The 27,618-nt window shown below is 36.3% G+C and overlaps 1 protein-coding gene across 1 annotated transcript; it reads right to left on the reverse strand.

Annotated features, from left to right (window-relative positions):
• Positions 1 to 24,600: 24,600 nt before the first annotated feature.
• AOX2 (alternative oxidase 2) lies at positions 24,601 to 27,055 on the reverse strand. The gene is made up of 4 exons (XM_039020773.2): positions 26,283 to 27,055; positions 25,826 to 25,954; positions 25,084 to 25,572; positions 24,601 to 24,848 (listed from the first exon to the last, which is right to left on the reverse strand). The coding sequence occupies exons 1-4, from the start codon at positions 26,655 to 26,657 to the stop codon at positions 24,789 to 24,791; spliced, it is 1,053 nt and encodes a 350-aa protein (XP_038876701.1). The 5' UTR covers positions 26,658 to 27,055; the 3' UTR covers positions 24,601 to 24,788.
• Between the last annotated feature and the right edge of the window lie 563 nt (positions 27,056 to 27,618).

Consider the following 27,618-nt stretch of genomic DNA (forward strand, 5'->3'; position numbering starts at 1 on the left):
AGAAAACTTGTGATAGGAACGCATGGTCATTGCATACGAGATTAACGCATACTTTCCATTCCAACGCATGAGAACAAATGCATAGCCTAAGACATGTATCATATATGTGCTTCCAAAGGGAAGACGCCTGCTAACCCACCGCTTGTCGCCCCAAGGAGGCGTCCACCGGTTACTAAGGAAAAGTGTTTTCACTACATCCAAAATGGATACTTGAAGAGGAATTGTCCTCGGTATCTGAAAGAGAAGAAAGTAGCCAAGGCTAATGCCAAGACCGATATAGGTAAATGTGATTTACTTGTTCTTGAAACTTGTTTAGTGGAGAATGATGATTCTGCCTGGATAATTGATTCGAGCACCACTAACCATGTTTATTCTTCTTTTCAGGGGATTAGATCTTGGCGACAGCTGGAGGATAGTGAAATGACGATGCGAGTAGGCACCGAGCACGTCATCTCAGCTGTGGCAGTGGGAGGGTTCCAGTTAGCTTTATAGAATAGGTTTCTTGTTTTGAATGATGTATATATTGTTCCCAAACTAAAAAGGAACCTCATTTCTGTAAAGTGTTTATTGTAATGTAAATATACTATCTCTTTTAATATGGACAAAGCATTTATTCATAAAGATGGTGTTTTTATTTGCACAGCAAATCTGGAATCGAATTTATATGTGCTAAGGCCGTTAACCATTAATTCTCTCCATAATACTGAATTGTTTAGAACTGTCATAACTCAATCAAAACGTCGACGAATTTCTCCAAAAGAAAATGTCCAACTTTGGCATCTTCGTTTAGGGCACATTAATCTCAATAGAATTGAGAGATTGGTGAAGAATGGACTTCTAAGTGAGTTAGAAGAAAATTCTTTACCAATGTGCGAGTCTTGCCTTGAAGGTAAGATGACTAAACGACCTTTTACTGGAAAAGGTTATAGAGCAAAGGAGCCTCTTGGGTTAGTACATTCTGACTTTTGTGGTCCTATGAATGTGCGAGCCCAGGGTGGCTATAAGTATTTTATCAGTTTTACTGATGATTACTCTAGGTACAGGTATGTTTATCTTATGCAACGAAAGTCTGAATCCTTTGAAAAGTTCAAAGAGTTCAAGGCTAAAGTTGAAAACGCATTGGATAGATGAATTAAAATACTTCGATCAGATCGAGGTGGAGAGTTTTTGAACTCGACATTCCAGGACTATTTGATAGAACATGGAATCGTTTCCCAACTCTCAGTGCCGGGTACACCTCAGCAAAATGGTGTGGTGGAGAGGAGAAATAGGACTTTATTAGACATGGTTTGCTCGATGATGAGTTACCCTTCCTTACCGGACTCGTTTTGAGGTTTCGCACTGAAGACTGCGGTATACATACTCAACTGTGTTCCCTTCAAGAGTGTTGCACGAACACCTCTGGAGTTGTGGAACGGGCGTAAAGCTAGTTTACGTCACTTCCACATTTGAGGTTGCCTTGCACATGTGCTTGAGGCTAATCTCAAGAAGTTAGAATCACGATCGAGGTTGTGTCTTTTTGTAGGTTATCCCAAAGGTACACGGGGGGGGGGGGGGGGTTATTTTTATGATCCGATAGAAAATAGGGTGTTTGTGTCAACAAACGCTACTTTCTTGGAGGAGAATCATATAAGGGAGCACAGTCCACGAAGCAAAGTCGTGTTGCATGAGCTTTCCAATGAAACTATTGAAACTTCACAAGAGTTGTTGAGGAGCCCGCTACATTAGCAAGAGTTGATGATGGGAGTTCATCCAGTAGGTCAGTTCCACCTCAAGAGTTGAGGGAACCTCGACGTAGTGGGAGGGTTGCGAACCCACCTGTTCGCTATCTGGGTTTTGCAGAAATCCTTGCTATGGTAGTAGATGGCGATATTGAGGATCCGTTTTCTTATCGAAAGGAAATGAAGGATGTTGACCAGGATGAATGGGTCAAGGCCATAGATCTCGCGATGGAGTCGATGTACTTCAACTCAGTATGGGATCTTGTAAATTAGTCTGATGGGGTTCGACCTATAGGTCGTAAATGGATCTACAAGCGCAAACGGGGTGTTAATGGGAAGGTACAAACCTTCAAGGCCCGATTTGTGGAAAAGGGTCATACCTAAGTAGAAAGAGTCGACTATGAGGAGACTTTCTCGCCCGTTGCCATGTTAAAGTTGATCTGCATCCTCCTGTCTATTGCAACTTATAATAATTATGAGATCTAGAAAATGGACGTCAAGTCGGCCTTTCTGAATGGCAATCTTGAGGAGACCATTTATATGGTGCAACCTGAGGGGTTCATAGCCCAAGGTCAAGAGCAAAAGGTTTGCAAACTGAATCGGTCCATTTATGGACTGAAACAGGCATCTCGATCTTGGAACATATGGTTTGATACTGCGATCACGTTGTATGGCTTTGACCAAAACGTTGATGAACCTTGTGTTTACAAAAAGATCATCAACGCTTCAATAGTCTTCTTAGTGTTATACACAGATGATATCCTACTCATTGGGAATGATGTAGGTCTACTAACTGCAGTTAAGAACTGGCTAGCGACCCAATTCAAAATTAAAGATTTGGGAGAGGCTCAGTTTGTTCTTGGTATACAAATATTTCGGTATCGTAAGAACAAAGTGCTAGCACTATCTCAGACATTGTACATTAACAAGATGTTACTTAAGTACTCGATGCAGGACTCCAAGAGGGGCCTACTGCCATTCAGGCATGGAGTCACTTTGTCTAAGAACATGTGTCCTAAGACGCCTTAAGAGGTTGGGAGATGAGATAGGTCCCATATGCATCTACCGTTGGCAGTTTGATGTACGCAATGCTCTGTACTCGTTTAGATATCTGCTACGCAGTGGGAATAGTCAGTAGGTATCAATCTAGCCCAGGTCAGGGTCACTGGACTGCAGTGAAGAATATCCTCAAGTATTTTTGGAGATCGAGGGATTACATGCTCATGTATAGTTCTAGGGATTTATTTCTTACCGGAGACACAAATTCTGATTTTCAAACTGATAAGGAATCTTGCAAGTCCATCAGGGTCAGTCTTTACTCTTAACGGAGGAGCTGTAGTGTGATGAAGCACTAAGCAGGGGTGCATCGCCGACTCCACTATAGAGGCGGAATACGTAGTGGTTTGTGAAGCTGCTAAGGAGGCCGTCTAGCTCAGGAAGTTCTTGACAGAACTGGAAGTTGTTCCAGATATGTCTAGGCTCATTACCCTTAATTGTGATAATAATGGGGTAGTGGTAAACTCCAAGGAGCCAAGGAATAACAGACGCGACAAACACATAGAGCGGAAATATCATCTAATCTGTGAGATAGTGCATTGATGGGATGTGATCGTCACAAAGATCGCTTCGGAGCACAATGTTGCTGACCTGTTTATGAAGGCTCCCATGGCTATAGTGTTTGAGGGTCACCTATGGAGCATGGGTCTATAAGATCGCCCGTGGATGGACTAGGGCAAGTAGAAGATTTTCTTGTACTGGGCTTTTATGCGCTAGTTTATTATTTTGTACTAGATTATTGTACACCCCACTTCGCTTTAGGACAAGTGGGAGATTGTTGGGGTTGATGCCCTAAAGTCTCGTGTCCTGTAGTTTGTACGAATGCTTGTGTTATATAATATATGATATTTACTTCACATTTTGTATTTTGTTCAGTTGCATGTTTTATTTGGTTTACCACAAACCAATAAACATAAAATCCCTGGTTATCTGTATGTGACTCAAGCATATATGTGATGACATACAAGTGGATCATGTCTTGAGTGATAATCAAAATGGTCTATAGTATATGGATATAAGAGGGAAACCTTATCCTGGTAATGCTACGGATGCGACCCTTTGATTTGTATGGGTGCGAGTGGCCAAGTCGCCGAATCAAACCTACCATTTTGGGGATTCGTCTGATTTGAGAGTTGGGAACTCAGCTACACCAGATGGAATTCACTCATTCCCCGAGGCAGGGGTAAGTAGATAGATAGCTTCCTTAAGGGCTGATTCTGGGGCTTGAATGATGTGGCGCCACACACCTTCTCTTGGCCCGAGAGGTGTTCACACATAGTTGGACTATGTTGTATTGTTCATGAGAGGAATCAGTGGTACTTAAGGAGTGAGATGTAACTACAGGGGCAAAACAGTAATTTAGCCTAACTGTACTTTCGAGCATCTATGAAGGGTCATTGTACTCATGATTGGTTATATTCGAAGGATACATAAATATATCTGTGGTAAGAAGAGTTCAGCTGTTGGTCTTTAGTGAAATGTTTGACAGTTAACGGATGGTGGATCTCGTGGCTAAAGAGTTTAGTTAGTTATTCACAGATCGTTAGAGCTTCAAGCCACAGGTCCATTAAGTCCCCTGGGTAGCTTGGATAAGGTCGAGAAACAGTGTTTGGGTTAATTTAAAATGCTCAAATTGACAAGAGGAAGTTTGATTATATATGATATAAATGGACTGATTAATTATATATGATATAATTGGCAAAATGTATGAGATACATTATTTTGGAGGAAATTAGATATAAATATGATTTATATCAAGTAGAGGAGAAATTACTAGAGTAGATATGTGATATCAAACTATAGGGTAAAAATATAATATGATTATATTTATTATTATTTTAATTGGTTAATTATATGATAATTAAGCCAAAATCACGTTCGGATGTGTGTTAGTGGAGCATCGTCGATTATTTAACCGATGAATAAAAATGAAATTGGTTTCATTTTGAATCGTTCGAAAATCTGGAAAAAGATAGAAGAGCACGTTGGTGAAATAGTAATCGATCGATTAAAATTGAGAGCCCATGCGATAGTCACTCTACACCTAAACGAGCATCCACCTCGCGCCTAAATGATCGTACACTAAGTTCTAAACGATCGTATAGTGTGTCATGTTAGCTAAACGATCGTATAACTTTTCCTAAACGATCGTTCACCTTTTCCTAAACGATCGTTCAGTAAAATCTACACGATCGTGTAGTTTCTCCTAAACGATAAGCATCTTGCTATACGATAGCGTCTTTTTCCCTCCCACTTGCTTATCGCCTACACGATCTGTTCTTCCTCTTTCCTCTACCAAATTCACCAAAGACCACGCTTAGGTTCTCACTCTAAGAATACCTGGGGCTCTTTTCTGGTGGTGTTGTCCCCGTTGCATTTGTGAGTTTGCGGTTGTTCATGCTACTGCAGTCGATGCATCTGCTAGGCATTAGTTGATCGGTTAGAGGTTTTCGCTGCGTTGAGTTTCGAAGTTTAAAGAACGTCTTCAACTAGTATGGCAACTCTCACCCTTGTAATTTCTTGTTCAAAGCATACCGATAATTACTATTTATTTGTATAACTGTATGCTTGAATGTATTTGATGTATTTCAGCCACTGTGAAATTGGAGCGATCCGAACACGCTCATGGAACTCTTTAGTAAGAGATCCTTCACATACATGCTAAAAAACAATTAATGGATCACAATCATCGTTAAGCTAGAAACAAGTTCATTATTTATTTGATTAAGTCCAAGTTCACGAACGTTGGTAGGACGTATAGGTCGAAGGATGCCATGCAAGATATGCGGGAGGGATATTGTGTCAATATTAGTTATACGAAAGCTTAGCATTCTAGAGAAGAGGCATTAGTAATGATCCTAGGTAGGCTGGAGGAGTTTTTTGGTCAGTTACATGCTTATGAGGAAGCTTTGAAGATAACAAACCCTGGCGCTGTTTACAAATTAAAGCTTTAAGATGATAGGTACTTCAAGTATGTCTTCATGGCTTTGGGTCTATCAGTATGAGGCTTCTTGAACTACATAAGGCGTGTTTTGGTTCTTAACAGGACACATTTACGGGGTAAGTTTAAAGGTGTCATGTTAAGCGCGAATTCGGTGGATGGGAACGGTCAAATATATCTGGTTGCATTTTCCATTGTGGATGTTGAAATGGAAGAGGCTTAGACATGGTTTTTAAGTAGGTTAAGGTGGCAGTTAGGACTATATTTGAACTTGTCATTATATCATATTGTAAAGCAAGCATTGGCAAAGCAATCAGTAAGGTATTTTCTTCTACCTTCCATTGTTTCTGTATTCATCATATAAGTCTAAACCTACTCAAGCATTTCGGGAAAAAAGCTCTCCTCCTCGATTTCTTCCTAGCTGCAAAATCACCTCAAGACTACTTTTCAAGTACATTGGGCCAAAATTATCCCAATCGAAGGAGTGGGCCAATACTTGAAGGAGATTGGATTTGAAAAGTGTGCCAAGGCATTTCAATGTGGACAAAGGTTTGATTAGATGACTATAAATGCGGGTGAGAGTTTAAACGCTGTAATATTTAATTATCTTAAGCAAAGTATCAAAAGAAGGTAGAAAACAAACACCGTTGAAGATAAACAAATGCACTAATAAATAGATTTGTTCATGTATATTTGCAAAACAAACTGACATCTAAAGATATCCATATTTGATTATGTCAAAGTGGACATATCAGACTCAGTTACAACATACTCAAACATCTTGGAACAAAATATACCACAGTCTCTGTTAATTGGTTGCTGCGGTGATCCTCAACTCGCTCTAGCTCCCAAGGAGTCAATGGCAGTTCAGGGTGAGCCAGCATCACACTCGCTCTGTGAAGTAATGCGGTGTAAACCTTGTACTCCATTTTCCCTACATAAGTGAGTAATAGGTATGCCAAGTAAAGAGTAAGGATATGCTCAAGTAAAGTAGTGAAAGGAAGTAAAGAAAGTAGGAATATGGAGTAAGAAAATTCCAATTAATGGAAAAACCTAGTCTCGAGTTTTAAATAGTTTAACAAGTGAAAAATTAGCTAAGTATAGAAGCCAAGAGAAGGCATGCGTTGGTGTTAGGAATCATTGATGCATGAGATTGTGTGTGTGGCAACCAAGGCTTGTGAAGGTTGTGAGAGATCTAACTGTTGAAGCTAAGGACAAACTATGTGTTGGAACTAAGGATGAACACATGAGTTGATGGATTTTTCATAATGCGTTGACAAGGCATGCGGCAGCAAGGGGCTTGCAAGGTTAGTGAGGATGTGGGCAAGGCATGCTGGGCGTTGGTGCGGAGCCTAGCGCATGCGTGCAAGGGATCGTGCAATGAAAAGGAGCCATCGTGCAATGAGTAGGTCAGGCGTGAGTGAGGAAGCACTTGGTTGCACGCGAGCAAGGTGCTGGGCATTGAGGCGTTGTGCGAGGGTGATTGCATAGTGCATGTGGGGCTGCACGAAAGACACTAGCGATAGGCGCTAGACGATGAACGGAAGAAGATGAGGTAGACGATATACACTAGGGTGCACGATGGTTGCAAGGCTAAGCATTGAGGTTGGGCGTGCGTGCTTACCAGTGTGCGGCGATGAGCACAAGGCTTTAAATACTCGATGCACGCTAAACCTATGCGATGGAGCGAGGAAGTATACGCCAAGGTATGCGATTGTGTTGGAAGGCTGTGCGATTGCTTGGAAAGCGTTGGTAGTCTTGACGTAAGGTACATGAGGCATGTGATGGTCGATGGTTGAGCATCGAGGAAGGCTTAATGCTTGGTTGATGATATGTTAAGATTAAGCTATGCGTGGGCTAGGACATGCGTTGGTCTAGGCATGCGACCGTTGAAGGAGGCATGCGACCAAGTAATTGCAAGCGTTGGCTTGAGAGTTGATCCTTGCATTGATGACCAAGAGGAAAGGATCAACATAGTGACTGATCAGCTAAGCCAGTTGTCATGCTTAGGTTTGGTATTATCTTTTTAAGGATGAGGTGGCAGCTTATCAATAAAGGTTTATCATGCAGCTGCTAGTATAAAAAGGATGTTTGGCTTTGAAGAGAGAGTTTGAGCAATTCACTCGTGCAAATGGAGTGATTTTAGAGCCATTCAAACCTTGATTGTGTCTAGTTGCTGACATTGAGTTGCTAGAAGGAAATTCCAGAGGAATTGGGCTGGAGGTTGAAGAATCCAGCTAAAGGTTGAGCTCTCGGGTAAGCTTGGGCTAGTTGCGGTAATTTGAGGATTTCGGCCAAACCACGAGAATTTCTAAGCTAAAAATTTATGGTAATCTTGCTAAGACATTTTAGAGCAAGTTTGTAGAAGGAAATTTCTTGAGAAAATTCCTGAAAAATTAGTTATTAAAATTATAAGTTGAATCTGGAATCTTGAACAAGCAGGCAGTTGCTTGGGTTGAACAAGCAAGCAGCTTGAAGAGCCAGACAGTGATGTTGAACGCACGCGTTAAAGGCTGAGTGTTGTGCAAGGGATAAGTTGGTGCAAGGTTGTGCTGGAGCATGAGGCGCGCGACTAGATGAACGCATCGAGCATGAGTTAATGTGCCACAAGTTGGGCGCATAGGCTGAATAGTTGGCGCAAATGCTAGCTATGTGATGGGCCATGCGATGGGCTATAGGCGTGGGCTGGAAACTCGAACACATAAGAGGCTTGAACACCTAAGGCAAGACATGGACTCATGCGATGGATGCATAGTGACGTTCTTACTGCCTAGTCAAGTTAAAGCTTGAGAAATTGGCTAAGTACTCAACGCCTAGTAGTCTTGGGCGTTGGAGGGTTGACATCAAAGACAGTAAGTGACTTTAAATGTTTTCTAAAATCTTTGTGAATGATTGTTCAACTTATGTTTATTGAACATACTTATATGATGTTTACTATGTGTTGACTATGATGTGTGAAAGAATGGCTCAGTGTTTCACTAGCCATAATAGGCGATAGCCCTAGGTGCTATTGAGTTACTAAATCCTAGTAGAGCTAGGGTTGTACCTTAAGAAGTATGAGAGGCTGAGTACTGAGGGACCCGAGGAGAAAGTACTTAAGCGAAGGACTAGATATGAGTTAGAACTGAAACTGGGCCATGAGAGCATAAGGCTACTTGGACTTGGACAGAGGAGCCATACACCTCAGGTGATGAATAGAGAGTCACACGTTGAGGGGAGGCATTGAACAAAGGAGTCATATCTTAATCCTAGGAGCCACACCTTAGGCGTTGAACGGAGGCATCACACTTGAGGAAGGTGTTGGACAGAGGAGTCACACCTTAAACTTGGGATTGGTTGAGTAGGACTAGGTGAGGTTAGTGGACGAATGAGTCACTTCTTAACCTAGGGATTACTTAGAGTAGAGGGTTGGAGCGAAGGTTTCCTTCCCTGGCTATACAGTGAACCAGCGAGGCTGGAACATCGAGTAGAGCTTACGAGCCACTATCAGATGAGGAATAGCCGGTTATATTCTAGTGCGGATACATTGTGATGTATTATGTTGTGCTATATTTTATGTACTTACTGTTTATTAAGTTATGCTCAATTTAAGCTTTCAGTACTGATTTCCAGTTTTAATGCATAGTTTATGATTTTAAAAGCTAGTCACTCACTAGGCTTCTAACTCATGTTCTTAAATGTTTTCTTCCCTCGGGTAGCGGTCACTTCCCAGAGGATGTCTTTGCTGCTGCTCTACCACTCAAAGACATAGGTTGAAGAAATTGATGACTCTATAATTGTTAGTACACATGTGTCTATCATATGGGGACTAGTGTAGTATGTTGGGCTCACAAAGTTGTAATGTACATAAGGGTATGTATGAACAATGTTTAAAACCCTGTAATGTAAATGTGTTAAGGTTTGAGTTAATCTGTTCAGTATGTTGATGAAATGTATGTATACCAGGGTTTAAGACAAGTCAAACAAGTTAGTTAGGCAGTAAGTGCTAGCGAAAGGGTTGGTAATTGCTGGAGTCACATCTCCTTCCAGGTTAAGAGGGTAATCTGGGATGGGGTGTGACATGCGGGTACAACCTTTCGCATGACCGCCAATCATACTCCAGTTCCGGCCAAGTACAGAGTCTCTTGTATGAATCCCTAACAACTAACCTACCTTGCACCATGTATATCTTGACCAGTATCCATTGTACGTCGAGTATATTGTAAGGCATATATATGGCATCAACTGTTGACCATGGAATACTGTAGTCAATTAGCTCGCCTTAAACAGACTTCAGTATTGTGCTTGCTTTATCCCAATCATATGTTGTGGTGCATTGTGACTTTTTCCACTCAGAGAACAACTTATGTGGATGACGGAATAAGTTTTGTCAACAAAATTAAGTACTATCAACATAAAAAAACACATTGTAAATAAACTATTGTTATTAACTGATGATAACTTATAGTAACTACTCGATCACTTGTCGTGAACAAATAGATACTTTGAGTCGGAGAATTTTCATTCAATATCTTGTTTTGTAAAAATATGAACAAGATATTCATAGTCAGCTTGTGGACGTTAAAAACTATATTAATGAAGACTATCCAAAAAAAAAAAAAAAAATTGAAAATATGGAAAAAGTTTAGATGGTTACCTCTTCATCCAACCATTGACCCATATAAATTAGGGACTTCCACCAATCATTCCTTTTTCTAGACAGTACACACAGTCGCCACAAGTTTAACAGTGTTATTTGTGGATGATTTGCCCACTCCATCATGTACTTCTCCATATGTTTTTGAACTAGGACCATCGAGTTATATCCCTTATGTTCTCCCTTACCCTTATTTTGTTTAGATTCAGAGGCCTTATATGGTGATGATAGTTTCCACGAAACCTGGCGTGTACGCACCAATCTGTTTTTTATTGGAACATGTATAAGAACTAGAATTGGGTCATCCAGTATCTCAACTGCCTCTTGTTTCACCTTTAATCGAGCAGCTTCCCATTATTCCTCCAATGTCTGAGATAATTTTGGCATTCCTCATCTATTTTCGAACGATCTAGTTTTTTTATCGACGTATCCTGTCAAATAACTATTAGGTACATAGTACGACATTCAAAGGCACACATCGACATCGTAAAATACTAACCTTAACATTTCAATATTTGAGGGTATAGGTGTCTTGCCCTTGCGACTGGTTGTCCCCCATGTTTTATCCCTATCCTCCTCATCCACTGTTTGTACTATTCGAATTAGAAAACCAGATTGACCAAAATGAATAAACCTAATATAACAGTGTATGTAAAACCTGTAGAGTATGAACCGATTGGGTATCAGTAACTGATGTACTATATGCCTTTTGTCTACGTTTTGTTCTCGGACCTTATTTACGCAGACTATGTACAATGACCGAGGTGGCATCCTTCATTGGTTAGGTCTTTAGGGCTATAACTAATGTAAAGTATTCCTATTTTAATAACAACGTATGTTAGCTAAAATTAAAATTTATGAGAGAGTAATTTGATCTATTGAGTTTCACATACCATCGGTTCTTCAAACTCATCCTTGTCTGTGCCATCGACACCTGAAGGCACAATCTCCATGACACTAATGTCCTGTGAGTCAAGAGTAATCATCTCTTGTCCTCTGAGTACCGGTTCTTGAGGACTACCAATATCCTCTTCGGTGTTAGGAATGATTTGGAGAGCGAGAAAAACCGAGTCATCCTTTGCTCTATCAGCTCCTCCTTCAAAGGGCTCTGATGCAATATCCCCCACAGCTTCAGACAGGGCACCAACATTCTCAGACACGATATAAGGGAAATCAGTTTTGGGCTATACATCGGCATCATCAGATTGAGCAACATCTTTTCCCCACAGTTGCGTTAAAAGACTGTAAGCGAATGTACAAATTTGTAAAGATCGTATAGGTTCAGAGGATAATCGTACCTTCAATATTTTCCTAAGATATACCATCAATAGAGACATCCTGTTGAACATCAGCGACATTAGAATGGAGGGTGTCGAACTCAGACTTACCACTGGCCTCAAACTGATCTATGTGACTCTTCAATTGTTTTATCTCTCCCATAACGCAGGATGTCTTGGTATCTGATACTCCATAACGCGTCGAATGTGGAGAATTGCCAGCATCGATGTCTGGTCTGCGAGTGGGCTTCGAAGAATTGTGAACGTTGATGTTCGGACGAGAGGGATCTTCTTTCACCCTACTCATTTTAACATCAACATGAACTCGGTCCTGGTCTTCGTCTTGCTGGTCATTGTGTCCATGATTATCCTCATCGTCATCGTGATCACCTTTACAATGAACATGATCTAGTTGGACGCTAGGAATATTCTCGTCGTCACCATCGTCATGACGGCCCTCACCCTTGTCGCCACAATCACTTTGATCATGGCCAACATCACCCTCGACACGATGATTGTCACCCTCACCAACAGGACTAGGTGGGAGGACGTGTACTTCAAGAGCAAGAACTACACGACCCATATGAGCTACCTCTTCCTCTGTTGGTACTAGTCGTATCGTTATAACAGGGTTTCTCTGCATGTGACAGGTTAGGGTAAAAACAGAATGAACATATAACAATATATCAAAAGAATTTCAATTTGTTGCCCGTCGTATCGTGAAAATATCTCTGTTCAATGAGGCATATGTTGGGTTTTTCCTGCTCTCCCATCAAGACAAGCATGGAATGACTGTCTCACTAGTACGAGTTGCCAAAATATCTCTTAGCAAAGAAATCATCTCATATTCCTACACCTACAAACAGGAAAATAGAGTCAAAACATAAAAAACAATTGACGATAATTGAGAAGGAAACACGTGTAGAAACCGTATGTGAACTAACCTGTAAGGCAAATGGGAATCTGTACAGGTTGTATCTAGCTAGAGTCCTAGGTTCTACTCGAAAGCTCTCTTAAGACTACTGGTAGTCTTCTAAAAAATCACATTACTCTAGTCGTGATTGCAAAAAATCTTCCAGTCATCCACAATGCCAAGAATACTATAGTTAAACACTTGCTTCTTTTCCCTCCCCATCATGACTAACTCTATATGAAATATGCAAGTGCCACTTTCACTGCATCCTCGTCATTCCTAAAGTCCATGGCAAGAAAATGTTTCTCGGCTTCAAACTGTTTCAATTTAGGTCTATCGTTGAAGTATAAGTTTCTAAGCCTAGTAAGGTTAGGATTATTCTGCACCACTCGCATTTGTACCTTAAACCCAGTGATGAGGTCAAACTCATCCTTAACGAATGATATCCTAGACCCAAACATATTAAAAGAAATTACGTTCGGTCTATCATCCACAACCTTTCTCAAAAGTAGGTGAGGTATCAGTTGTCCATTGAGGGAGAGAGTACTATCTAAGATGAGTCCGAAAATGTTCTACCTAAACATGTCTAACTGAACTCTCATTAACATCATCCAAATCACCATACAAGTCTTAGCCAAATGAGAACACGTAGATAACGAAGACTTAAAGTATCATGTTGGCTCGATCCTCAGCTCCATAATAATTACCTATATGTGGTACAAAATATGATACAATGTTAAAATTCCTAGTGAAAGAAAATACCCTTAATAAGAACGAACTTCACGAAAAAGAAGCCAAAAAGCCATCACCAAAAGACAAATCTCGTGAAGTTTGTAAAAGAGCTTGAGTTGTACTCTCTATGGTTTGTCTCATGAAGTTGAGTTGATCTCTGTCTTTTGTCTTGTGAATTTACTTCACGAGACAAACTTACAACATTACAAGACAAATGACATAGAGCTTTTGAGCTATTTTAAGAACTTCCCACTGTTGCGAATACTTCACGATTCAAATATTCGCAACAACTTCACGAGATACTTGTCTTGTGAAGTTCAATACACCCAAAAAAATGGTAAATCAAACCTAGACGAACATATAGTCACTACCCCATATATTTTACCGGTTCTTTTAAGTTCGTTAAAGTTCAAAGGATGATAAAAAAGGGGTTTTGGGTTTTTCACTACCCATTCCTGTCAGAAATCACATAGATTCCCCCTATAAGCAATATAATCAATACATTTAGAAAGAAAGAAAATGGAAAAGGTACCTTTTTTCAAAATTTGATTCGGCCGAAGGGGTAACGAAATACGAAAGATGGATCTTTTTTACAGAGGTTGGGGAGTCTTTGCGAGAAGAGAGTCCAACAATGGTGAAGAAAACTCAATGAGAAGATGAAGAATAGAAAACCCTAACTTTCATGGGATGATGAGATTTGATTTAGCTTTTTAAAATGATCATTTATTGAGGGACAAAATTGTCTTTTTACGTGGTGGATCCCTCTACTTAAAGTTTGAAACTTTGAAAAAATGGTTAAAAAATGTAGATTTTAAAGATGAGGTTACTTTTGAATGGGAGAAAAATTTTCGGATCAAAATTGGATATTTTCCACAAAAATTTCAAAATAACGATTTTCCTTAAAATTGCAATTCTAATAACTGAATAAAATTTAATTGGAGATTTGGTAAAAGGTTAAATTAAAAAATAGAATGGTGAGGAAACAAGATCCAAATATACTCATGCCTTTTAGAAAGTGAGTGTAACCTAATATGCAATTTTGCAACTTCAACTCAATTTAAATGCATGGTGAACCAGATTCGATACCTATTTGACCTTCTAAAAAGTATCTTTTGGGGGTTAAGCCATTAAACCTATATATTTGTGGCTAGTATGAATTTAAGTAATTAAGAAACACAATCCTTAGGTTTTAAAGTTTTGCCCGATAAAAAATAAAGTCCTATCTCTAGGCTCTTTTCCTAAATTGCTTTTATGAAAACCAAATTTCACTTTCGATGTTAGATTCAATTTTTATATACTAATCTAGGTGACTAATCTAAACTAATAGTGAGTAAATAAAAATCAACGAAAAGCAAACCAAAATATGAATTGAGTCTAACTTATTTTTTTCCCCCACATATTACTTTTACTACTTTCTTTAAGGCATTCCTTCTACTACTTTCTTTAGTACATTCACAAATTTGAATCCCAAACCAATACTTAGTTCATGAGTAAAGAAATAAAGAATAAAACTTGTGATGAACAAAACTCAATGATAAACTAAAGGAAAAACAATTTTAAATGAAACAACTCTAAAAAAAAATTTATTGAAAAGATATTAAGAAATATATTTCCATATTTGCTTTATATATTATTAGGAAATAGATTTTCACCTTTGAATTGTATATTTTTTCATTTATGTATTTTGATATTTATTTTAGTTTTCACTGGAATTTAGGTTGTATATATATTCTCCTCATTTTAAATGAAAAGGGAAGGAAATAGCTTTCTGGTATCAGAGTAGGTGGTTCAGGTAGGTTTTGTGTTCAAACCCCTACAATATTATTTCCTTCCCAATTATATTGATCACCTCTCACCTGAAGTTTTTGGGTTAATTGGTGATTTAGCATGGTATTAGAGCAAATTGTCCATTGACTCGGATTGGGCTAGTTGTCCCTTGACTCACTACTCTCTCACCGGTTGACTTGTTTTTCTTGGTGGTTTTCACATATCTTCGAAAACTAAGAAGCAACATATAGTGTCTCAATCATAGGCCGAGTAACGTTCCATGGTTTCTATTATGTTTATGAATCAAGTGGCTTAAGGCCTTACTTGGAAGTCTTGGGGTAGATCATCCTCGTGCCATAAATTTATTTTGGGATAGTTAATCGACATTGAATATTGCTCGAAATCCTGTTTTTCATGAACGCACAAAAAATAACGAAGTAGAATGTCACTATGTTCGTGTTCGAGATGGCACCATTACTACACATCATGTTTCTACTAACGAACAACTTGTTGATATCTTTATGAAAGCCATGGGGAAACACCGGTTTATTTATCTTCTTCATAAGTTGGGCATTTGTGATCCTCATGCTCCAATTTGATAGGGGTATTAGGAAATATATTTCCATATTTGTCTTGTATATTATTAGGAAATATATTTCCATCTTTGATTTGTATATTTTTCCATTTATGTATTTTGGTATCTATCTTTCACCAAAATTTAGATTGTATATATATTCTCTCCATTCTAAATAAAACCGGATAAAAGAGAAATGGGGAATAAACTTTTAAACTATTGAGTGTGTAAGTTAACATTAAGGACGATAACTACCAATGGAATGTTGGGATGTAAAAAGAAGAGAGAGAGAAAAAAAAAAAACTCAAACTATTACAATCCTAGGGTGTATTTATTGTGAAAAATCTTCCACTACTACGACAAGAATAAGCATAAGAATAACAGAAAAATTCTACTATGTGAAAAGTTATTATAATCACATAAAGATCTCTCGTTGGCCCCAATTACAAAATCATTCTCTCAAAATTTTTTACTACTCGCACCATTTTTCTCACTCTCAAACTAAAAAATGCAAAAGAGAATTTAATTAAAGTTAGCATACGTAAACTTAAAGTGTTTCTGACTGAGACAATTTGAAATCAAAGGTATAAGATCATTTTGCCAAAACTCAACGGTGTTTGGTTTAATTTTGAAAATGAGTCGTTTTGAAAAGAATTGAAGTGATTAGCAACTAGTAAAAATAGTTTTTGAAACACTCTCAAAGTGTACTTTAAACAATTTTATCAAAAGAGTTTTAAAAAAAATGACTTTTTTGAAAAATATTTTTTTTTCTAATCCATCCAAATAAGTCATCGTTTTTTTTTTTTTTTTTAGAGAGGGTTGAATTAAATGGTACATAGAAACTTGATATGATAAATAAAAGCAAATTAAAAAGAATAAAAATGATAGGAAAAGAGATAAACAAATGAACTTAAACTAAGAAAGCTTTATTTACTTTAACTCCTGTAAATTTAAAAGAATTACAATTTTTAAGCTTGCTGGAAAATTAACTTGAATGAAAATACTTAGCTTATATTGAAGCTGAACTTGAATCAATAGGGAAAAAAAAAAAAAAAAAAAAACACTTGAAACTTAAAGAGAAAATTGCAAACCAGTTTTAATGTAATTGAATTCAACCTTTGTCAAGGAGAATCGAGATATAACCGTCCCAAGTTTCAAAGGTACTGAATCGACACAAGTGCAACGGTATTGTAATTAAAATGTGGGATAGGGAAATCGAATATCTGACCTCGAAGTCGATAATACGAGCACTATGCCAATTGATCTAGACTCATGTTGGCAATAACTCTAAATTTTGTAGGTAGGTAATTCTTAAAAAAAAAAAAAAAAAAACAGAATTATGGGAAGTATTGATTTTTTTTTTTTTTTTTTGTCTTGGTTTTACTTTTGTTATCAAGTTTTTATTGCTTATTAGTGATTTATTTTATGAGGATTAAGGGCTAGGTTTAATGATTTTCATGTTTTTGATTTTCAAACTCTTCTACATCTTGAATATTAAATTTTAGTGGTTGAAATTTGTATGGTTGATCGATTATTTAATGACATTTTTTTTTTTAATTTAAGCTAATATCATTGGTAGATCTATGAGTTTTGTTCAGAGTGCTTAGTTTAAAGACCTGCAACAATATTAAAAAGTAAAAAAAAAAAAAATAAATAAATTACAAATTTAGTTGATCAACTTTTAATTTTGTGACTTACACATCATTAAATTTTGAAAATGTCTAATAGACCTCTAAACTCTCAATCTTATATCTAATATGTTCTTAACATATACATTTTTATTTAAAATTAATTGATCTATTATATATGAAATTGGATTTACGTCTAATGAAATTCGGACTTTCAATTATATTTCTAGTAGATCAATGAATTAAAAAAAAAAAAAATGACTAATGATCTATTACTCTATTAAACATAAAATTGAAAATTCATAAATTATTTGGACGTAAAATCGAAAGTTTAAAACTTAATGCCCAAGAATTAAAAATTAAAATTTACCCTTTTAAAATTCATAAGATAAAAAAAAATACACGTTTTAAAATTACTAAACTTGTAATTTAATCCTAAAATATATATATATTTTTTCTGTTCAGTATATTTTAATTTACTGCTTCATTATATGGTAATTCAAATTTAAACCTATTAGGAGCTGAAGTACTTTACTACTCGGTTAGATAATCATTTCAATAATTTAAATAACTCCATTTATACTCAAATAAAAACACATTAAAATTGAGAGGAGCTTGAGTCTCGGATACATGATAAATTTGCTCTGAATTGATATTAGGCCGTATTTATCCACTCATAAACGTAATAAATCAATGGTAATTTGAAAAGTGCGTTCCATTTGATTAAATTTTGTTGTTATTTACCTGTATTTCATAATCAATAAAATGTGAGATCCACTTTGAATTTTGTAACTAAAGAATGTAATCTGATTGAGGAATTGAGGGTTCTCAATTTGATTACGTTTGAAATTTACATGGGACTCATTACCGTTCTCATTATCGTTACTATTATCATTACAGATATTGTTATTGTTACAGTATTAGAATTATATTAATATTATTGTTATCAGTAGGGTTTAGTGGTAACAGTAATGGTAATAATAAATGTGATCAATTCATAATTTTAATTAGACGTAATGAAAAACAATCTAACTATATTTATGATGGTGGTCCATTATAATTACTATCAATTTTTAATATGAATGGGTAAACAACGCGGTGCTAATTTAAGGTACTAATTATTATAAAATTGAAGACTTTTTCTTATAATATGACTGTGTTTGGTTACATTACACGTAGAACAGAATCTGTGTGGCGGCCCAAATAAATAAATTAATAATTTATGTGACTCTTCCAAGCAAATTGCGTAAGAAAACTTTCCATCGGGCGATGACGACGTTCAGATTCTATCTGGAATTTTCCCGAGAACATGGGACACGGTTCATGGAGATAATCGATTATCAAAGTCAATACAAATTGGGACCGGATGGTGACACGTGTGAATCATAAATTGCAATAATATTTATAAAGAGAAAAAACTCAATACATGGTAGAGAGCAATTGTGGACTTTTCATAACATGTGGGTGAGAAAATTTGATAGTACAATTTTTATAGGATTCATCCTAGATTTAACTAAATATTTTCTTATATTAGAGATTGTATAATTTAAAATTCTAAATTAATAGTTATGTTAACTTAATTTTTTTAATCGATTTAGACCTCTATTTGTCGTATTAGTACTTTATTTTAAAATCTGGTGGAGCAGCTATCGCTGCTGGAAGCCCTTAAAACATCTTTTTTCTTTCATATTTTATTTTCCTTTCCTGCATTTTTCTTTCGAGATATAGGTCGACTTCATGCATCTCGATGTTTGTCGGGGGTGCTCTTGAGGTATGCCCTTCTGGTGGGTTGTTCTCTTCTCTGTCTTTTCCATCCAATGCCCATCATTCCTGAAAGAAATTAAGAAAGATCACAAGCTTCTATATGCTTAAAAAAGAAGGCCATTTACCGAAAGTTGTGACAGGTGATGAACATCAATGAGATGACTTGAACTGGCCTTCTGTTAGGGCTATTTTGGATGTACAATGCAATTTCGGTAGTAATATTCCATTTTAGTTGGAAAATGTAGTCAGATGTTTGGGGTAGTGTAAGTGATCAAGGGGTAATAACTCATATTACGAGAGGAAACTTTGTGTAGAGTTCTATTACTATTAATTGGTGGCTTTACGATTTCTTATGGTCACAGACATCCCAAGTAATTCAGTCTTATAGTTCTTGATTATCTGCATATAGCTTGTTTTTCCTAGGTGCTCATTTTGTATGGGCTTTTAGTTTAATGTTTTTCTATTCAACGGCCGTGGTTATTGGCAAGAACTTATTGAATCCATCGTTTGGGCTCATAATAAATTAACATGGTTTCTTCTTCATATAGGATATATGATCTATGGAGCAATTACTTAGAAGTACATTTTGTGTAACATCCCTTCCTATATGATAGAAAAGGATCCCATGATCCTGAATTGATCTTACCTAGGATAGCAAATCCCAAGTTTGTCTATGAAAAACAGATCTAATTATATTAGTGTCGATAATTGATTTCTTCTGTGTAATACTAATCAGGGTCTTATTGGTAAGTGCTACAAGATCTCGTATATTGAAACCCATTGAGGTTTTAATTTTTTTCACAATAGTACCTTGATTGACATATGTTTTACTAATGACTAAATCTTTTTCGTTGAAACCCATATTGTGACTAGCATTTGTTGCTGCCGAATAAACCAGTTTTAAAATTGGATAACATGCTCGATAAGGCATGAGTTTGAGTATCATAATTGTTTCTTCGTAGGAACGTCCACAAATCTGGTTAATTACTCTTCGCGCTTTGTGAGGGGACATACATATATGTTGACCTAAAGCGTAGAGGCTTCATGAAGTGCTTCTTTAGGAGTTAAACTTCCATTGGTCCATATTTTGAGAAAAAGTATCTCTTGTTTTTCATTCCCATTTACATAAGAATGAATACTATGATTCACATTTCGAATAAGCATGAATATAGCATCTACAGGATAACTTGCATTCTAAAAATTATTTGGCGTTTGTATACGATATCTGTGATTCCTTTAAATCTTTAATTCAATACACAGATTAATTGGTTTCGTTAGGTTAGCTATATGTGTATTATCAACGATTTCCACTGAAGGTGGTAAAATGATGTCTTCAGCAGTTATACATCCAAAAGACCCACACCCAATTTCTATAGCTTTGGTCCTGAGCCATCAGTGAGATACCACTCTGGAAGAGCTAGAATTCTAATCTTATGTTAGGACCTACGGGCCAAGGGACAAACTCAGGTAGACAGTTTCTATGGGGTGTAGGCCTCCCACAGATTGATTGAATTCTATTGAGTTTGACTCATAATGATCACTTATCAAAGGATGACTCTAGTTATCAAATGATTAAACAACCAGGAGTAATTTACTTACGATACTTAATTGACATTCATAAAAAGTATCTAATGAATTATGAGTTCAATACATCATGCTCAGTAGAAAGAAGGACATTCCTTGCTCATTATCCAAACAATCACTTATTCACAAACCTCGTATGGGGCTAATAGTTTTCATTTCCCAGCTCATGGAAAACCCTTTTTGCTTTGTTTAGCCCTATCCCCCTCTAGGGGTATTTTAGTAATAGGTTCTCTAGGAACTGGATGATCCTATTTGGTCAAATACCTAGCGATAAATTCTTATCTTCCTCTCATTGCAGTATATCTAGCAACTCTTCTCAAAATCTCAAAAGGTACCGAGTTAGAATCCCATTCTAATTAAGAATTCTTGTGGTTCCGGAGAATCCAACTACAAAAGAACCAGGAATGGAGAACTTTCCCCCCTTTTCCGCCCGCCTCTTTGGTCTTAAGAATGCTGGTTTTAAGAATAAGTGATTGTCCTTCTCTGACCCTTACTGCCCAATCGGAAAGCTAATAGCTAATGTGTTCCAACCAATACTACCCAGACATCATTCCCCATACATAATCTTATGACTTTGTGGAGACCTGTATTTTTGGTAAACAATTGTTTAGGCCTAGTCACTGCAACCCACTTTATGAGGAAGCATCCCTTCTCCTGAAGTTATAGGGCTGTAAAACGCATTACAAATGACTTAACCATTAAAAAAAGAAAAAAATTCTTATAAATAGAAAAATCCAAAAAATATTTACATTTTATATATTTTGAAACATTTTATTATAAAGTATAAATATTTTTAAATATTTTTTTACATCTAAAAAGGTCCTTAAGAAAATGCTTTTGAGAAAAGTTCTTGCTTTTGAGAAAAGTTCTTCGTCACATGAAAAGATTTTGATTCATGTAAAGAGTTTTTATAAGCCTTCCTTGCGAGCTTTAAAATGTGATTGTAGTTGTAGTAAAGTCCTTCCTCACAAACGCTAGTATCTCTATCCAATCAGATGGGTTCAAATAACCACACTTGCATATATAAAACACTAATATTTTGCTACTTCTTTCTTCAAAATCTTAACTAAATATCACCGTTATTCAACTTTAGAAACAGTAATTCTTCCCTTCAATACCTACTATGCGATTAATTTAAACACTTAGGAGGCATTTGATAAATGAGTAGGAGTTATTGAGTTAGGTGAATATTTATTATTCATATTTGTTAAGCCCATAAAAAAAATCTATGGGTTATTAAAACCCCTTTTTTATCCACTCAAAACTCTCATTTTTTATCCCCTCAAAACTAGGACCTTTTATATTAATATGATTCTTTTCAAACATTGAGAACTCGACAAACAAAGAAAAACTTAGAAACAATATGTATAAAGGGTTGTCGAAGGTTGAAGTTTCGACATACATAAGTCGAAACTTCAACCCTCGACAAGTGAAATTTCGCTAATTTTGTGATGAGAATCTCGCTCTAGAAGAGAATCTCGCTAGAAATGTGGGTTGAATCTCGCTGGTAAGGTGAGTATCGCTAGGAAGACAGTTTGTTAAAGAAATACTTGATCTCGCTCATGAGGATCTCGTTCATGAGGAGGATCTTGCTCATCCTAATCTGATTTTCATTTCAAATTTGGTAGCTAATTTAATAGAGTTTTTGTGTCATATCACATAAATATTTTTTTTTCCAGTTCATAGCTTACTTTTTAGTTTTACAAAAATTTGATATGATGATTTGGTTCATTGTTTTTGTTGGATTCTTCCAATGACCGATCTTATCTTATATGTTCAAATTCATTCTACTGTCATTTTTGTTGGTTCATTCTACTGTCATATTTGGTTCATTGTTTGTTTAGTATTTCTATTTACTTGACATTACTATTTGTATTTACTTGACTTTACTACTAACGTGGCTGCTATTTACTTTCAACTAACATTCAAATTAATTTCGCTCTTTAATTAATGAGGTTAAATTAATTTCACTCTTTAATAAATGCACACAATTCTATCCAACAACCACTTCTTTCTCCAATGCACCCAACTCTCTCCAACAAACACTTCTTTCTCCCTCTTCTATTTATAGATGACTTCCCACTCATACCTTTTTTCACTATGGGTGTTAAACCTTAAAAAAGTATGCTTTTGTTGGTTACTCCTTAGTTCAATTGGTTACTCCTTAGTTCAATTTATTTTATTTTATTTCTAACCTAACTATTATTATTTTGTGTTTCTTGTAGGGTCTAAACTAATTGCACAAATCATTCCTAATTAGTTTGAGGAGGTTTGTTATTTTGAGGTTCAAAGACTTATTTTTTATTTTTTATTTTTTTAATAGAAATATGTTATTTGTTAATTGTTGATCACATTTTTTTGGAATACTAGTTCACAAATTGTTTTTATTAATGGTTGGCGACATTATATTTTTTAATCTGATACTTCTCAAATTTTTAATGAAATATGAGTGAAATAGTACTGTTATGTAATTTTTTTTCTAGCTTCAATAAGAACATATTATATACATTTTCGTGTGTTATTATCAAACTAGTTTCAAGATTAATTTTAGTATGTCTTACTATCGTTTCACAATCAAAATTGATTTTTTTAAAATTATGTAATTATAATGAAACGATGATATTAATATTATAACCAATGTTTAAATTATGAAAAATATAGTTTCTAATCGGTGACATAAGAATTAAAAAAATATTGCACACCAATATTCATACAATCGGTTCACCAAGTTTTGGAAGTATGGAAAAATGCATATTTTTTTCTATATACATCGTTTTAACACATCTTTCGGTAAAAATTTGTTGTCCTAGGAACTAGGAGTATGATAAGTTTTTAGAAGCTGATACAAATTGTTCATAAACCAATATAGGGGAAAAAATAAGAAGAATAAGAAAGAGAGAGAGAAAAAAACCCACTAAGCCTTTAAAAAGACTTAACTAAAATACCCTCAACCCTATCCTTAGGAAAAAAACCCACTAAGCTCTTGAAAACATGTATTTTTAGATTATTATAGGTACATTAGGAAATAACACCATAAATCTAAACTATAACCCAATATACCCAATACCGACGCTTGACATCGTTTGCTATTCTTTCTTAATCATGAAACATAATCCGTTGTTCATAACACTAACCATGTTATTGAACAACTACCGAAGGATAGAGAGACAACTGACATATGCTAGGCACTACATTAGGCAGTTGACCTTATTTCACCTAATTTACGAGAGTGACTTGACATGTCGTGAAAGCACCCGAATGAATAAACGTACCGTTACGATTCTATGTAATATGCTACAGCAAGATGTATGTACGTCGAAGAGATGGTTGTGATATTCCTACACATATAATATACAATATACCAATTAATTGAACAGCAATATGAAATATATTTTGTTGGTATGTTTTACCGATCGAAGAGAATTAGAATTATTACAGTTTTTGAAAAGAATATATAAAAAATAATCTATTATGTTCTATAAGTTGAGAAAAAAATTGAAATTTTCCTTGAGAAAATACGTGTATATTTGAAAATTAATCAACAATAGCAAAACATAAAACTAAAATATAAAAGAATAAAATAAAAAACAAATAGAAAAAAATAGAACTACTCTCATTCACAAAAAATTGTATTAGATCCCCAACTCAACTCAATTCTACAACAAACACAGACAATAATTATCAACTCAACTCAACTATGCAAACAAACACAGACAATTTTAATTCTCTAGATAATAATTACCAACTCAACTCAACTCTCTACTTTTATCACACACCAAACACACCCTTAAACTTTTCAATTCTACTATTTTCTTACATGCAAATGAAAGAAATCTCTGTCCACTTGTTCTCTCAAGAACGAGGGAGGTTAAGTTCTTTCCTCAAAAAAGAGAATGAGCCTTTCAAAGGAATGCCAATTTTATTTATTTATTATTATTATTATTTTGTAAGGACCAATCATATTTCTTTTTCTTTTTCAAAATATAACTTTCTAAAACTAACTATAGTAATCATAAAACTTATGAAGGTCTTTATTAGACGCGAATTCAAGAGAGAACCTATGTACAAATTACGACATACACATCTACTAGAAATTGAGACCAAATTAAGCTTTCCCACTTGTACACCTCAACAACACAAAACAAGGTTCTCTCCAGGGTTATAATCCGAAAACACTGAAAAAAAAATTGTGTGTTTAGTGATATCCCAGAGGCGCTGCTGATTCTCTCAATTCCTTCCCTTGGAAATGGATGTCCTGCACATAAACAAAACCATGCCATTTAATACTATGTTCAATTTATATCTATTTAGGTATTTGAAATATTCGACTTTTATAAAATCAATCGATCTGCTAGACAAGAAAATTGAAATGATAGAGCACTGGTATTGATTCTTCAAGACTTATTAGACGATTTTTAAAATTTGGTACCTTGTAGACACAAGCTTTACAGTAAAGTATGTTGGACACAAAAGGAAGCAGAGTTACTCACAGAAGCAAAATGGTTCACGTCGCGGTGGTGTGCCTCATCGGCCCGAATGACTGTGATAACATCCTTCAACCTTGCATCCTTAGGCAGCCTCCAATAGTCGATGGCAATGGCAGGAGCGGGGACGTTCTCGATCTTTCCCTCGTCGATATCCTTCAAGTACTCAGTGTAAGAATGGATGGCTTCCTCTTCCAAATAGCCAACAATTCTATGAGCCAATTTGGGGGACATCAAGTAGAGAACAAAGAAGGCATTGAAAAAGACTCCCTGCACTGTGATCACAAGCAGCCGCTCGTACCACTTGGGCTGCACTAGCTCAATCATGGTCATTAAATGCATCCTCTCATTCTCTGCTTCTTCAAGCAGGGCCTTAATCCACCCCCCACTGTGCTGAAACTTTCTCAGAGACTTCAGATGCAACAGCATCCCTCCAACCATCCCCGGCACTGCTGCCACCGTCTCAAGCATCACTGCTCGACAACCGTAGCGTCTCTGCACAACGTAGAAACTGAAATGAATTCTAGACAATGTATCAAACTTTAAAAACTATATCTTAAACTTGTGTTGAAGAGTTACTTGGATTTCTAAACCTGAATCCTACCGTAAAAGAAAGGCAAACACGTTGTGTTGACCAGAGGAACTTTCCACATTTAGAATCATCCGATTGTTTCTTGTAAGAAGGGTTTTCAAAATTGATTGAACCACTCAGAATTCAGTGAAAAGCAAACAAATCAGATTAACCCACCTGGAAGAAAATATCTGTTGGGATCCGAAGAAGCTTCACAACGCGGTAAGCGACTTTGTCCAGGAAAGCTTTCGGCTCATGGTGTTTTCCAAGATCTATGGACAAATCTGCTCTGTAAGTCTCCCATGGCTGCATTTACAGCAACAGTTTCTTCAGAACCACAATTCATTAAAGAAACAGGAAAACAACAGTTGCGAAACTCCATTCTCATACTTAAACGAAAAGGATTTGATCAAAACACTGGATTACAAAACGTTTAATCGGATCTCCCAAAGCCAAATCAGGCGAACTTTAAAGAGTATCGAATTACCCCCAGAAAAGGACACACAATTTAAGGCTAAAAGCAAGCAACAAACAGTTGATGGACAAAAGTACAACAAACGAATTAGAAGCTCCCTCTAAAGTCAATAGAACAGATCATTGAAAAGGGCAAATAAAGCAAAGACCAAATTCATACCATAAAGCAATTCCAAGGCCATTCAGACCCATCTTCCCTAGTAATCTTCGGCCTGTAAATCCCCCAATAACTAGAAACCATAGCATTCTCCTTCTCTTTTTCCTTCTTCTCCTGATTCTCAATATCCTTAATCCCCTGTTCCATTTTCACCTTCCCCTGTTCCTCTGCCACCGCCGCCGACGAGCTCAAAAACCTCCTCCACTGGAATCCCCCATCCGCCAACGGCTGGTACCTCGTCCCCGGCGACGCCACCGCCGCGAAAGTAACCTTCATAGCACCGTCACTGCCACCAACGGAAACCCCGGCGACGGAGCCAAAGCTCCGGCTATTATTAACCAAAGCCCTCGCAAAACTCCTAATCACAATACGATTCATCGCTAGAAATCAAAACAATGGACCAAATTCCTTCACGTCGATTCTTCTCCGATTGTCCATGAAAGCAATGACCAGTCCGTTATAAGTAGTGGGCTGGCTTCGTTGAAAATAACCGACAAAGGATTATAATCCTGTGCTTTGCGGTTTCAGTGCGACGGCTGTTCAAGTTGGTAAGAATGAGTAGGCTTGGGGCTCAAGAAATCTTCGACGCCTTTCGTTAGGCGTCGAGATTCCAGAAGGTTCCAGGAAATCCGTAGCCTTGGGGAGCAAGAAAGAAAGGATTTATAATGGTCCGAGAATCAGGGGATTACAACCATAACCACTCAATTCAATTTTCTACTTTTGTATTTTTTCTAATAAAATAATAATAATAACCTCTCTGGGTTGGCGGCTGTTTAGAGAAATTATCGTGTGGTTTTTGAGTCAAACGTGTTTCTGGTTTTTAGGTCAGCGGTCAACAGACATCTTTCGTTATTGACCGTTTGATCTTTTTTTTGTGGGACCCATTGGGATATAAGAATGGTAATCCAGATCGGACGGAATTTATTTATTTAATTATGTATTTTGGGTCAGGTTTGGGATCTGTTGTGAAGAAGTAGTTGCCTTGTTTGACCCGGATTTGTGAAAAGACTGTTTTGCCCTTCCTTCCATTCCAATAATATAGCAAATTTAAAAAGTTGTCGGAAACAGGACTCTGTATTTTTACTCTTAAAAAAAGATAACAAGTTCTTTTTACTTTTTTTTTTGTTTTTTTGTTTTTGTTTTTTTTTTTTATATTTTAATTAATTTTCGTATGTGTATAAGAAAGGTGAAATGCATAAAGATGTGTGATGTTTTAGATACACCTAAGAATTTTTGTTTTGATTATAATTTTTTATTTTTATTTAAGTTTTTTTTTTTTTCAGTAATATAATTTTCAAAACATTTATTTAAAAAAATATTGAATTATTTTGGTATTTTG

Source organism: Benincasa hispida, chromosome 11 (genome assembly GCF_027475165.1).
Source record: "Benincasa hispida cultivar pf3 chromosome 11, pf3_genome.v1.1, whole genome shotgun sequence".
In the NCBI taxonomy this organism is placed as follows: domain Eukaryota; kingdom Viridiplantae; phylum Streptophyta; class Magnoliopsida; order Cucurbitales; family Cucurbitaceae; genus Benincasa; species Benincasa hispida.